Source organism: Scyliorhinus torazame, chromosome 5 (assembly GCF_047496885.1).
Source record: "Scyliorhinus torazame isolate Kashiwa2021f chromosome 5, sScyTor2.1, whole genome shotgun sequence".
Classification (NCBI taxonomy): Eukaryota; Metazoa; Chordata; class Chondrichthyes; order Carcharhiniformes; family Scyliorhinidae; genus Scyliorhinus; species Scyliorhinus torazame.
The window spans coordinates 129,203,450-129,218,568 of NC_092711.1; the positions used below are offsets into that span (position 1 = coordinate 129,203,450).

The following is a 15,119-nucleotide window of genomic DNA, read 5'->3' on the forward strand; positions in this document are numbered from 1 at the left end:
TTGACCTGGTGTAAGACTTCGTACTGTGCTCACCCCAGTCCAACACAGGCATCTCCACATCTTGAAGGCGCTTGACAGGGGAGAGACAGGTAGTTTCCATTGGGGGAGGAATCTTGAACACAAAAGTATGATCGCTGGTTAAAGGGTCCATCATTTATAACAATCTTTATTATTGTCACAAGTAGGCTTACATTAACACTGCAATGAAGTTACTGTGAAAAGCCCCTAGTCGCCACACTCCGGCGCCTGCTCGGGTACACAGAGGGTGAATTCAGAATGTCCAATTCACATAAAAGCCCGTCTTTCGGGTCTTGTGGGAGGAAGCCGGAGCACCCGGAGGAAACCCACGCAGACATGGGGAGAATGACACAGACAGTGACCCAAGCCGGGAATTGAACCTGGGACCCTGGCACTGTGAAGTAACAGCAGCAATCACTATGCTACCGTGCCGTGCAAGGATGGTGAACCGTTGCAATTCCCCAGAGGGTTGCAAATGCTCCGTTGGTGAATATATTGAAGGCGGAGACAGACAGATTCTTGGTCTCTTAGAGAATTCAGGGATACGGGGAGGGGAAGGAAAACTGATTTGACGCTGAGGATAAGGCATGATCATACAGAACGGCAGGGTAGGTCCTATTTCTTACATTCTTAAAAAGAGGGGGCAGAGTGGTTAGCACTGCTGCCTCACAGCTCCAGGGTCACGGTTCAATTCCGGCCTCGGGTCACTGTCTCTGCGGCGTTTGCACTTTCTCCCTGTGTCTGCTTGGGTTTCCTCCGGGTGCTCCGGTTTCCTCCCACAAGTCCAAAGATGAGTGGGTTAGGTGGATTGGCCATGATTTGGTGTCCAAAAGATTAGGTGGGGTTGCTGGGATGGGTTGGAGAGTTGGGCTTGGGTGGGGTGCTCTTTCCAAGAGTCGGTGCAGATTCAATGGACCGAATGGCCTCCTTCTACACTGTAAAAAAATTCTATGAAGAGGGGGTTCAAACTTCAAGGCCAATCAGCCTACTGCTGGTGGGAAAACATAAATAAATGGAAGGATCTGACGAAGAAAAATTGTGTTCGACTAACAATTGAGTTCTTTGCTGATAAAAGGAAAAGGTTGATAAGGACAGTGTGGTTGATGTGTGCTAGTGGACGAGGCATTTGATAAAGTACCACATAATCGATTTGTGACTTCAATTGCATCCGGAAGCCCAAAGGTGTTAGCACGGTGCTGAATAATTGTCCAGCACAGTCACAAGTGTGAAGTGTCGCTCTCTGTGGCTGAAAGAAGGGTAACAGGGTTTGATATGCGGGTTTGGAGGAGGATGCTCGGAATTAACTGAGGGGACAGAAAAACAAATGAGTGGGTTACGGTTAAGTGCACTGAGAGCGAGAAATATATAAAGAGAGTAGAGTACGGACACTGGAAACAAAGACCCGCTGACCTTATCTCGGCCCCAGCTGAAGGGTTCAAAACAGAAGAGGATGAGGAAAAATTGAATGGGTGGATTACATTGAGATGTGGATGAGGGAGGCTTGAAGGCTGCCAGGGAACAGCTAAACGGTACCAATAGCCCCAGTAAGGAGCGACAATGAAGAACGGGAGGTTATAGTTTTAGGAGAAGGGGTAGCAGATTTAAAACAGAAATGGGGAGAAATTATTTCTCCCAAAAGGTCGTGAATATGTGGGATTCGCGACCCCAAAGTACGGTAGATACCAGGACATTGAGTAAATTTGAGGAGATAGATTTTTAAATTGGTAATGGGTTGAAGGGTTATGGAGAACAGAGGAATTAGGAGAAGTAGGTAATTCAGCTCTTCCGAGTCTGCTCCGCCATTCAATCAGATCATGGCTGATCTCTTCCTGGTCTCAAATCCACCTCCTTGCTTGCTCCCCATATCCCTTTAATCCGTTTCTTTTATCAGAAATATATCTATCTCCTTCTTGAAACAATTTAACGACTCCGATTCCACCGCACTATGGGGTAGTGAGTTCCACAAATTCATCACCCTCTGCAAGAAGTAGTTCCTCCTCATCTCAGTTTTAAATCTACCGCCTCTCATCTTATATCCGTGACCTCTCTTTCTAGATTGCCCCACAAGGGGGAACATTTGGTCTACGTTTACTTTATCAATCCCTCTTAATATCTTTTATACTTTGATCGGATCCCCTCTCAACCTTCTAAACTCCAGTGAGTATAAGCCCAAACTGGTTAATCTTTCTTCATACGTCAACCCCTACATCCCTGGAATCAATCTGGTGAACCTCCTCTGAACTGCCTCCAATGCTATCACATCCTTCCTCAAATAAGGAGACCAAAACTGGACACAATACTCCAGATGTGGTCTCACCAACACCCTACACAATTGCAACAATACTTCTCTACTTTTATACTCCAGTCCTTTTGCAATAAATGCTAAAATTCCATTTGCCTTTTTAGTTACATGCTGTACCTGCATATCGACCTTTTGCAATTTATCAACAAAGACACTTAGATCCCTCTGCCCAGACGCATTTTGAATCTGCTTTCCATTTAGATAATAATTTGCCAAAATGGATGACCTCACACTTATTCACATTAAACTCCATCTGCCAAATTTTGGCCCAATCTTCTCGCCTCTCTATATCAGTCTGTAAAATCCCTCTCTACATCCGTCTGTAAAATCTGTATCTCCTCTTCACTGCCTGCTTTCACAGCTATTTTAGAATCATCCGCAAATTTTGCTATGTTACACTCTCCCTGCTTGCGGATAGTTTATATAGATTGTAAACAGTTCAGGTCCGAGCGCTGAACCCTGCAGCACTCCACTAGTTACAGTTCGCCAGCCAGAGAAAGACTGATTTAACCCGATCCTCTGTTTTCTGTCAGTCAGCCAAACCTCAATCCAATCCAATATTCTATCCCCAATCCCCTGCGATCTTGCCTGCTGGATCAGTCTTTGGTGCAGCACCTTGTCAAACACCTTCTGGAAGTCTAGATGTACCACATCCACAGGTTCCCCATTATCCACCTTACTGGTTACATCGTCAAAGAACTCCCAAGCAATTCTGTCAAGCAAGATTTACCCTTCATAAAACCTTGCTGACAATGGTGGATGGAGCTTTGTTTTTCCAAATATTCAGTCATCTCCTCCTTAATAATTGATTCCAACAGCTTCCAAGCTGTTGGAACAGAGACCAAGCTAACCAGTCTATAGTTTCCTACTTTTTGCCTCTCACTCTTTTAAAATAGGGGCGTCACATTAGCGTGTTTCCAATCCACTGGGACCTTTTCAGAATCAAAGGAATTTTTAAATATCTTACCAATGCATCCGCTATCTCTGCTGCCTCCTCCTTTAATACCCTAGTGTGCAGCCCACCATTCCTGGAGACTTGTCTGCCTTTAGTCCCATTAATTTATTCAAAACCTTCTCCCTAGTGATGGTTATTGCACCAAGATCTCCCCATGACTGCATGGGTTAACTCCGGGTGCTCTAGTTTCCTCTGCAGTCCAGAGATATGCAGGTTAGGTAGATTGGCCATGCTAAATTGCTCCTTAGTGTCCAAAGATGTAAAGGTTAGGTTACGGGTTACGAGGATAGGGCGGGGAAGTGGGCTTCGTTAGAGTGCTCTTTTAGAGGGTCGGTGCAAACTCGATGGGCTGAATGGCATCCTTTGCACTCTAGGGATATTACAAGTGGAGAGTATTCCATTGCATTCCTGAATTGTGCCCTGTAGAGAATGGACAGGCTCTTGGGAGTCAGGGCACGAGTTACTCCCCACAGGATTCCCAGCCTTTGACCCGCTCTTGTAGCCACAGTATTTATCTGGCTGGGTCCAATTCAGTTTCTGGTCAATGGTAACCCCCAAGATGTTGATAGTGGGGGTTCCAGCGATTTGCAACGCCACAATAGTCAAATTGAGGGAACACAGTTTGGAAGATTAAATATCAGTTCAAAATGGATGCAACGTTTCTCTGATCCACCCTCCACCCTAACTGCAGAACCGTGCGTTACGCAGCGTTGTGAACTCGCTGGTGTTTCAGCAGATGGGACGACCGAGTGAATCCCTTTCCACAAGCGGAGCAGGTGAACGGCCTCTCTCCAGTGTGGATTTGCTGGTGGGTCAGCAGGTTGAAGGAGCGGGTGAAGCCCTTCCCGCACACCGAGCAGATGAATGGCCTCTCCCCAATGTGGAGGCGTTGGTGTTTGTGCAGAGTGGGTGATTGGCTGAACTCCCTCCCACACACTGAGCAGCTGCAGGGCCTCTCTCCGGCGTGAACGCGCTGGTGCACCAGCAGGTGGGACGTGTAAGCGAAGCGCTTGCCGCACAGGGAACAGGCGGGTAGCCTCACTCCATTGTGCAGCCGCTGGTGTCTCTTCAGATCCCGCCGGGTCTTAAAGCTCTTGCCGCAGTCGGGGCAGGGGAACGGCCTCTCATCCGTGTGAACGAGCTGATGGGCCAGCAGATTGGAAGAGCGAGTGAATCCCTTCCCGCACAGCGAGCAGGAGAACGGCTTCCTTCTGGCTCCCTCCGGCCGCCGATCCGGCAGCGCTTGGGCCTCCTGGCAGCTCTTCCCGCAGTCGGGACTTCTGAGGGGTCCTGGGCTGTGAATGGGCTGGTGTCTCAGCAGGTGGGACGTCTGAGAGAAGCCCTTCCCGCACACTGGGCAGGTGAACGGCCTCTCCCCGGTGTGGACTTGCTGATGTCGGAGCAGGTGTGAGGAGCGGGTGAACTCCATCCCGCACTCGGGGCAGGGGAACAGGTTCTCCCCGGTGTGGAGCCGCTGGTGCCTCCTCAGCTCCTGGTAGAGTTTGTAACACTTGCCGCAGTCGGAGCAGATAAAGGGCCGCTCGTCGCTGTGGACCTGCTGGTGGGTCAGCAGATTAGAGGACCGAGCAAACCCTTTGCCGCACACAGGGCAGGTGAACGGCCGCTCGCCGGAGTGCAGGAGCTGGTGGGCCAGAAGGTTGGAGGACCGGGTGAACCCCTTGCCACACTCGGAGCAGATAAACGGCCTCATCCCGGTGTGCACTCGCAGGTGCTCCCTCAGATTCTGGGACCTTTTGAAGCTCTTCCTGCAGATGGAGCATTCAAACGGCCTCTCCTCCGTGTGCACGAGCTGGTGCGCAGTCAGATCCCGGGGACTTTTGAAGCTCTTCCCACAGTCGGAGCACATACACGGCCTCTCCTCGGTGTGAACGAGCCGGTGTGTTTGTAGGTGGGAGATGCACACAAATCCCTTTCCACACACAGCACAGGTGAAGCGGTTCCCCCCACTGTAAGGGTGTCGATGGAGGTCCAACACAGTCGGGGAGCTGAACCCCATCTCGCAGTCCCCCCCACCTTTACTCAGGCCCCCCTCCCTGTGGCAGTGCACGTGCCTCTCGAGGTCAGGTGATCGGCTGAAGGCGGGTCCACGCAGAGGACAATGGTACGGTTTGCCAGCCTGCCGAATGCTGCCTTCTCCTTCCACATGCAGGGGCCAGTAATATCCAGGTCCAAACGAATTGAGCGACTCTGGCAGATCCCGACGTGACAACTGGTCAGAGTTTCCCGTCTGTAATGGATCCATTTCCATGACTCTGCAAAAATGACCACAGGAAAAGGGATATGATAGAGGAAGATATTTTGGGGGCTACCAACTGTTGAACAAGTTGGTTAAATGGATCAGCAAGAACAGAAAGTGCAACTAATTGAGGGCAGCATGACACATGGTCACTCACCAACCCAACTAATGCCTAGCTGCCTCCACCACCCCCCAATGCCAGCCAGCCCAGGAGTCCGTACGTTCTCCCGTGATTGCGTGGGTTTCCTCCGGGGGCTCCGGTTTCCTCCCACAAGTCCCAAAAGTTATTAGTTAATTTGGACATTCTGAATTCTCCCTCAGTGTACCCGAACAAGCGCCGGAATGTGGCAACTAGGGGCTTTTCACAGTAACTTCATTGCAGTGTTAATGTAAGCCTACTTGTGACACTAATAAAGATTAGGAAAAAAAAACTCTCACTCACTGTCCCACAGCCTGTCCTGATTGGTTTACATTACACGCGCTCAGTAGAACCATATAATGCCTCCAGTGCAGAAGGAGGCCATTCGGCCTATTAAGGCTGCACCGACCCTTTGATAGAGCACCCTACCCAGGCTCACTCCCCCACCTTATCCCCATAACCCCACCAAACCTGCACATCTTTGGACTGTGGGAGGAAACCAGAGCGCCCGGAGGAAACCCACGCAGACACGGGGAGAACGTGTAAACTCCACCCAGACAGCGACCCAAGGATGAAAAATATGACATGAAATGAAAATCGCTTATTGTCACAAGTAGGCTTCAAATTAAGTTACTGTGAAAAGGCCCTAGTCGCCCTGTTCGGGGAGGCTGGTACGGGAATTGAACCGTGCTGCTGGTCTGCCTTGGTCTGCTTTCAAAGCCAGCGATTTAGACCGGTGCTAAACCAGGATGGAATTGAACCCGAGTCCCTAGCGCTAACCACTGTGCCACCATGCCACCTCCAAAAGCCAGTCTCCCCTGGGTCGCTAGGTTTAAGGGATGAAGATGTCTCTGTAAATCTGGTGTCTGTTAAAGATCACGATCGAAAAGGGATGATGATTATTTTGCTGTGATCTGACTGATCACAGGGTCTGAATGGAGGACGGGCAGGAAAGTGGAGTTGAGGCTGAGAGGAGATCAGCCATGATCATATTGGATGGCGGAATGGGATCGAGGGGCTGAGTTACCGACACCTGCTCCTCTAGTATTCCGATATCTGCTCTATTTCATTTGCAAATGTTTAAATTGTGGCCCCCACAACTTAGAGCAGGTCACCAACAGGAATGAGGAAAGCGGTGGTCCAAGCACTGATAAAACCCCACAACAGACCTTCCATTCATAATCCAGAGGCCCAGGCTAATGATGTGGGGGCACGGGTTCAAATCCCATCATGGAAGCTGGCAAACTTTAATTGAAAAGAGAGTCTCCGAGATGGTGACGGTGGACTGTGTAACCATTATTGAATGTTGTAAAAACCCATCTGGTTCACTAATGTGCTTTGGGGAAGGGAACCTATTGTCCTTACCTGGTCTGGCCTACATATGATTCCAGACCGACAGCAATGTGGTCAACTCTTAACTGCCCTTCAGCAGCACAAATTAGAAAGGCAGATTATTATCCAAAGGGGGGTAAATTGAGAGAGGTGGATACTCAGCGAGACCTTGGTGACCTCGTGCATCAGTCGCTGAAAGTAAGCGCACAGGTACAGCAGGCAGTAAAGACGGCAAATGGTATTTTGGCCTTCATAGCGAGAGGATTTGAGTGTAGGAATAGAGATGTTTTACTGCAATTGTATAGGGCATTGTTGGAGTATTGTGTGCAGTTTTGGTGTCCTTATCTGAGGAAGGATGTTGTTGCTATGGAGGCAGCAAAGGTTTACCAGACTGATTCCTGGGATGGCGGGACTGTCATATGAGGAGACACTAAGTCGGTTAGGATTATATTCATTGGAGTTTAGAAGAGTGAGAGGGGATCTCATCGAAACTTACAGAATTCTAACAGGTTTAGACAGGGTAGATTCAGAATGTTCCCGATGGCGGAGGAGCCCAGAACTAGAGGTCATAGTTTGAGGATAAGGGGTAAACCTTTTAGGACTGAGGTGAGGAGAAATTTCTTCACCCAGAGAATGGTCAATCTGTGGAATTCACGACCACAGTAAGTAGTTGAGGCCAAAAAGTTGTGCAGTTTCAAGAAAGAATTAGATATAGCTCTTGGGACTAAAGGGATCAAGAGATATGGGGGGGGAAGGCGGGATCAGGGTACTTAACTTGATGATCGGCCATGATCATAATGAATGGTAGAGCAGATTCGAAGGGCCGAATGGCCTCCCCCTGCTTCTATTTTCTATGTATGCCCTCTGAAGTGGCCAATCGAGATGCTCAATTAAAGGGGCAATTCGGAAAGGGCAACAAATACTGACCCAGCTAACAACGCCCACATCCCCAGAAAGAATAAATGATTCATCCTGTTGACCGATGGGGAGCCAGCAGTGGCTGGGGGGGACTGAGACGTCAACGTGACATTCACCGGAAAAAATGCCAAGTCCGGAACATATTATGAATTAAACATAGGAACAAGGTGCAGGAGAAGGCCATGCGGGCCCTCTAGCCTTCTCCTTCATTCAATAACATCATGGCTGATCTGCTGGCGACCTCAACCCATAAGGGCATAGCCCCGATAACCTTTCACCCCCCACTCGTTAATCAAGAACCTGTCCAGCTTTGCCATAAAAATATCCAAAGATTCCACCTCCGCTGCCTTTTGAGGAAGAAAATTCCAGAGACTTGCCTCCCTCTAACGGAAAGATCTCTCCCCATCTCCGTCTTAGGGGTGACCCCCCTTATTTTTAAATAGCGACCCCTGGTTCTAGAATCTCCCACAAGAGGAAACATCCTCTCTACATCAACCCTGTTAATAGTCTGTAGGAGCGTTTTCAGGGACTGAGTATTGAGTACCCTTTACGTGGGGTTCCTCCCTCTTAGTTACGACTCAGCTAAACACAAAGACCTGCGGACACACCAACTCTGGTTAAGGCGGCTTTATTTTCCAAACTTGGTCAATGTACGAGGGAGAGCGATTTGGATAAATGCCAAACCACTTTACATTACATTGTTTCAGGTGCAACAGTTATACAATTTCCAAAAATCAGTAGCCCACCCCAGTTGGACTTGATCCAATCCTTGCAGCTGTCGATTTTACCTTGACCAATGAATCGTACTTCAGGCAGCTTGATGACTGCGTGATCAGCTCACGATTTACCCCCATCCTGTTCCCTGGCCATCTGTTGTTCTCCAGGATTTGTGTGTCCGCTAACTCTTGGTCTCTCCTACACCCATCTTCACTTATCTCAGTGGTTTATGCCTGTATCATTGTTTGTCTGGGCGCAGGACATTGAAGCTGGTTCCTCTTTGTACCATGGATTGTCTGAGCACAGGATGTTGGGGCTACTGATAAGAACTGCTTATGAGCTGGATATATTATTGCCGGCTGCATTATTTCTGTCTGATTCTGATTGTGTTATTAACATCATTAATATCATTAGAGATACAGTCAGTAACACAGGGTGCTAGGGGAGAGCTATGAGGAGAGGTTAGATAAACTCAGGTCTGTTCTCACTGGAACGACGGAGGTTGAGAGGCGACCTGATAGAGGTCTACAAGATTATGAGTGGCATGGATGGAGTGGATACTCAGATGCTCTTTCCTATGGTACGACAGTCAAGTACTAAGGGACATGGGTTTAAAGTGCGTGGGAGAAGTTTAGAACAGGTGTACGAGGCACATTATTTTACACAGAGGGTGGTAAATATATGGAACGCGCTGCCTGGGGAGGTGGTGGGAGCAGGTACGATAGCGGCTTTTAAGGGGCATCTAGACAAATATATGAATAGGGTGGTAATGGAAGGATACGGACTCCGTAAGTGCATATGGTTTTAGTTCAGGCAGGTACCATGGTCGGCGCAGGCTTGGAGGTCCGAAGGACCTATTCCTGGGCTGTATTGTTCTTTGTCTCGAGGGGCAATTCTGGATAGGGCAAGAAATGCTGAGCCTCAGCCACTCAACCCTACCCCTCCGGAACTAAAAAGAATGATAAATAATAATTGCTTTCTTTCCGTATGACACTGCCGAATCTTCACCTATTCGAACAAGCTTCGAGTTAAAGTATCAGTGGTCAGCACGGTTGCTTCACAGTACCAGGGTCCCAGGATTGCTTCCCAGCTCGGGTCACTGTCTGTGCGGAGTCTGCATATTTTCCCCATGAGTGCGTGGGTTTCCTCCCACAAGTCCTGAAAGACGTGCTGTTAGGTGAATTGCACATTATGAATTCTCCCTCTGTGTACCCAAACAGGCGTTGGAATGTGACAATGAGGGGATTTAGTTTGGGTTACTGTCTGTGCGGAGTCTGCACGTTCTCCCCGTGTCTGCGTGAGTTTCCTCCGGGTGCTCCGGTTTCCTCCCACAAGTCCAAAGATGTTCAGGTTAGGTGAATAGGCCATGCTAAATTGCCCTTAGTGTCCAAAAAAGGTGAGGAGGGGTTATTGGGTTACGGGGATAGGGTGGAAGTGAGGGCTTAAGTGGGTCAGTGCAGACTCGATGGGCCGAATGGCCTTCTGCACTGTATGTTCTATGCTCATTGTAGTGCTAATGTCAGCCTACTTGTGACAATAATAAAAATTATTATAAATATTTCCTCACATGGCAGGGTGTCAAAGTTTGCTTCACAGCACTGTCTGGATGGGTTTCCTCAATAACAGGCGCTCTGAAGATGCAAAGTTGTTGTTGTCTGAGCAGCAGCTGGCTCTGGAAGCCCCGCCCTTCCCTCGCGCTTCTATTCGTTGGAAGATCACGCGGCCGCCCAGGTCCTTCTGGACACCACTTCTTTCTATGGATCGTGAACCCCGTCAATCATCGGTGCGGTGGCGGTTACGTGCTGACAGCTCCTCCCCCGCGCCTCTATTGGTTGGAGGATCAAGCGGCCGCCCTTCCTTCCTATTCGTCGTGGACCCCGTCAATCATTGGTGCGGCAGCGGTTACGTGACACCCAGCCGGGCCGCCGGCGGACGCGCAAGGCTCCCAGCCTCTCCCCCGCGCTTCTATTGGTTGGAGGACCAAGAGTCTGCCCGGGTCCTCCGAGAGTCGGTCGCTCCTTCTATTGGCCGAGGCCTCCGTCAATCATCGGCGTGGTGCCAGTTACGTATCCGACCGCAAACGGACAGAAGGCGCCGCCCCACTCAGAAGCCTGGGGTTGAGGAGGAGGAGACCAGTTAGAGGCTCCTCTTCCCATTTTCTCTTAGTTATTCCATACGATTCCTGCACGCGTTATCGGAGCCACATCGAGACTCACCTTCCGCCGGCCGGCCGCTGATAGCGGTATCCCAACGGTCGCCCCCGCGACTCTTGCGCAAGCGCGCCAGGTGCCCGATGGTGGGTTAGGCGGGCATGCGCAGTTGCCAGGCGCTTTGCTGGGCGGCGCATGCGTGATGCGGAGCCGCTTTGTGGGGAGCTGGCGGTGACGTGGCCCCGTGAGGGGGCGGGGCTGCGCTGAGGGGCGCTTTCCTTCTTGCAGGGTACCATAGAATTTACAGTGTAGAAGGAGACCATTCAGTCCATCGAGTCTGTACTGGCCCTTGGAAAGAGCACCCTACTTAAGCCCACACCTTCACCCTACCTAACTTTTAATAATAATCGCTTATTGTCACAAGTAGGCTTCAATGAAGTTACTGTGAAAAGCCCCGAGTCGCCACATTCCACTCGAGTTCTCCCAGTGAGACAGAGAAGACGGCCAGGAGTGAGACAGCAAAGAGTGAGTGGGAATTTGAATTGAGGTGGGAATTCGAAGCTGGGTGGGGAGGAAGTGCGTTTTATCCCTGGTAAGTAGTGTTTCTGTTTTTCTGTTTCTTTTCATTGGTATATTTATTTATTTTTTTCTTCATTGTTTATTTATTTAGTTAAATTTTGGGGGGGGGAAATTGAAATTGTTCAAGTTAACCGAAGGTTTAAGACATGGCAGGAGATCTCAGACCCGTGTCATGCTCCTCGTGTGCGATGTGGGAGCTCAGGGACACGTCCACTGTCCCTGGCTCCTTCACGTGCAAGAAGTGTGTCCAGTTGCAGCTCCTGTTAGACCGCTTGACGGCTCTGGAGCTGCGGATGGACTCACTTTGGAGCATCCGCGATGCTGAGGAAGTTGTAGATAGCACATTCAGTGAGTTGGTCACACCGCAGGTGAAAGGTACTGAGGGAGATAGTAAATGGGTGACCAAAAGACAGAGCAAGAGTAGGAAGGCAGTGCAGGTGTCCTCTGCGGTCATCTCCCTGCAAAACAGATATACCGCTTTGGATACTGTTGAGGGAGATGGCTCACCAGGGGAAGGCAGCAGCAGCCAGGTTCATGGCACCGTGGCTGGCTCTGCTGCGCAGCGGGGCAGGAAGAAGAATGGCAGGGCTATAGTGATAGGGGACTCAGTTGTAAGGGGAATAGACAGGTGGTTCTGCGGACGCAATCGAGACTCCAGGATGGTATGTTGCCTCCCTGGTGCAAGGGTCAAGGATGTCTCGGAGCGTCTGCAGGACATTCTTGGGGGGGGGGGGGGGGGAAGAGGGTGAACAGCCAGCTGTCGTGGTGCACATAGGCACCAACGATATAGGTAAAAAGTGGGACGAGGTCCTACAAGCTGAATTTAGGGAGCTAGGAGTTAAACTAAAAAGTAGGACCTCAAAGGTAGTAATCTCAGGATTGCTACCAGTGCCACGAGCTAGTCAGAGTAGGAATGTCAGGATAGAGAGGATGAATACGTGGCTCGAGAGATGGTGCAAGAGGGAGGGATTCAAAATCCTGGGACATTGGAACCGGTTCTGGGGGAGGTGGGACCAGTATAAACCGGGCAGTCTGCACCTGGGCAGGACTGGAACCGATGTCCTAGGGGGGGGTGTTTGCTAGAGCTGTTGGGGAGAGTTTAAACTAATGTGGCAGGGGGATGGGAACCGATGCAGGAAGTTGGAAGGTAGTAAAACAGGGACAGAAACAAAAGGCAGTAAGGGGGAAAGTGTAAGGCAGGGAAGCCATAGTCAAAAATCAAAAAGGGCGACAGTACAAGGTACAGTGACTGAGGGGAGCTCAGTGAATAGGACCAGGAATACTAAAAGAAATAAAACGGGATGTGAAAACATTAATGGTAAGCGACGCGGCAGGTTGTTACAGGAAGATGTGGGTTCGCCGACCAGGAAAATTAGGAGAAAGGTTAAGAGGAAATATAACTTAGGAGAGGTTACTGATCGAGGTGTTAAGATTAAGAACAGAGGTAAAAAAAAAGCCAACATAAGTGTACTTTACCTGAATGCTCGTAGTATTCGGAATAAGGTAAATGAGTTGATGGCGCAAATCATCGTGAATGACTATGATTTAGTGGCCATTACTGAAACATGGTTAAAGGATGGTCACGACTGGGAGTTAAATATCCGAGGGTATCAAACTTTTCCGAAGGACAGAGTGGATGGTAAGGAGGTGGTGTAGCTCTGTTATTTAAGGATGACATCCGGGCAACAGTAAGGGATGACATCGGTGCTATGGAGGATAAGGTTGAATCCATTTGGGTGGAAATCAGGAATAGTAAGGCGAAAAAGTCACTGATAGGAGTAATCTATAGGCCACCAAATAGTAACATTATGGTGGGGCAGGCAATAAACAAAGAAATAACAGATGCATGTAGAAATGGTACAGCAGTTATCATGGTGGATTTTAATCTACATGTTGATTGGTTTAACCAGGTCGGTCAAGGCAGCCTTGAGGAGGAGTTTATAGAATGTATCCGCGATAGTTTCCTCGAACAGTATGTAATGGAACCTACGAGGGAACAAGCGGTCCTAGATCTGGCCCTGTGTAATGAGACAGGATTGATTCAGGATCTCATAGTTAGGGATCCTCTCGGAAGGAGCGATCACAATATGGTGGAATTTAAAATACAGATGGAGGGTGAGAAGGTAAAATCAAGCAATAGTATTTTGTGCTTAAACAAAGGAGATTACAATCGGATGAGAGAAGAACTAGCTAAGGTAGACTGGGAGCAAAGACTTTATGGTGAAACAGTTGAGGAACAGTGGAGAACCTTCCAAGTGATTTTTCACAGTGCCCAGCAAAGGTTTATACCAATAAAAAGGAAGGACGGTAAAAAGAGGGAAAATCGACCATGGATATCTGAGGAAATAAGGGAGAGTATCAAATTGAAGGAAAAAACATACAAAGTAGCAAAGATCAGTGGGAGACTCGAGGACTGGGAAATCTTTAGGGGGCAACAGAAAGCTACTAAAAAAGCTATAAAGAGTAAGATAGATTATGAGAGTAAACTTGCTCAGAATATAAAAACATATAGTAAAAGTTTCTACAAATACATAAAACAAAAAAGAGTGGCTAAGGTAAATATTGGTCCTTTAGAAGATGAGAAGGGAGATTTAATAATGGGAGATGAGGAAATGGCTGAGGAACTGAACAGGTTTTTTGGGTCGGTCTTCACAGTGGAAGACACAAATAACATGCCAGTGACTGATGGAAATGAGGCTATGACAGGTGAGGACCTTGAGAGGATTGATATCACCAAGGAGGTAGTGATGGGCAAGCTAATGAGGCTAAAGGTAGACAAGTCTCCTGGACCGGATGGAATGCATCCCAGAGTGCTAAAAGAGATGGCTAGGGAAATTGCAAATGCACTAGTGATAATTTACCAAAATTCACTAGACTCTGGGGTGGTCCCGGCGGATTGGAAATTAGCAAACGTGACACCACTGTTTAAAAAAGGAGGTAGGCAGAAAGCGGGTAATTATAGGCCAGTGAGCTTAACTTCGGTAGTAGGGAAGATGCTGGAATCTATCATCAAGGAAGAAATAGCGAGGCATCTGGATGGAAATTGTCCCATTGGACAGACGCAGCATGGGTTCATAAAGGGCAGGTCGTGCCTAACTAATTTAGTGGAATTTTTTGAGGACATTAACAGTGCGGTAGATAACGGGGAGCCAATGGATGTGGTATATCTGGATTTCCAGAAAGCCTTTGACAAGGTGCCACACAAAAGGTTGTTGCATAAGATAAAGATGCATGGCATTAAGGGGAAAGTAGTAGCATGGATAGAGGATTGGTTAATTAATAGAAAGCAAAGAGTGGGGATTAATGGGTGTTTCTCTGGTTGGCAATCAGTAGCTAGTGGTGTCCCTCAGGGATCAGTGTTGGGCCCACAACTGTTCACAATTTACATAGATGATTTGGAGTTGGGGACCAAGGGCAATGTGTCCAAGTTTGCAGACGACACTAAGATAAGTGGTAAAGCAAAAAGTGCAGAGGATACTGGAAGTCTGCAGAGGGATTTGGATAGGCTAAGTGAATGAGCTAGGGTCTGGCAGATGGAATACAATGTTGACAAATGTGAGGTTATCCATTTTGGTAGGAATAATGGCAAAAGGGATTATTATTTAAATGATAAAATATTAAAACATGCTGCTGTGCAGAGAGACCTGGGTGTGCAAGTGCATGAGTCGCAGAAAGTTGGTTTTCAGGTGCAACAGGTGATTAAGAAGGCAAATGGAATTTTGTCCTTCATTGCTAGAGGGATGGAGTTTAAG

At 48.5% G+C, this 15,119-nt stretch overlaps 1 protein-coding gene across 1 annotated transcript in view; it reads right to left on the reverse strand.

Annotated features, from left to right (window-relative positions):
- Positions 1–10,964, reverse strand: part of LOC140417909 (uncharacterized) — a 41,796-nt gene extending 30,832 nt beyond the window's left edge. The window contains exons 1-2 of the mRNA XM_072501342.1: positions 10,206–10,964; positions 3,978–5,548 (exon numbers count right to left, since the gene is read on the reverse strand). Of these exons, the coding sequence (XP_072357443.1) occupies positions 3,978–5,544 (1,567 nt within the window). The 5' untranslated portion in view covers positions 5,545–5,548; positions 10,206–10,964. The remainder of the gene's footprint in view (positions 1–3,977; positions 5,549–10,205) is intronic.
- Positions 10,965–15,119: the final 4,155 nt, after the last annotated feature.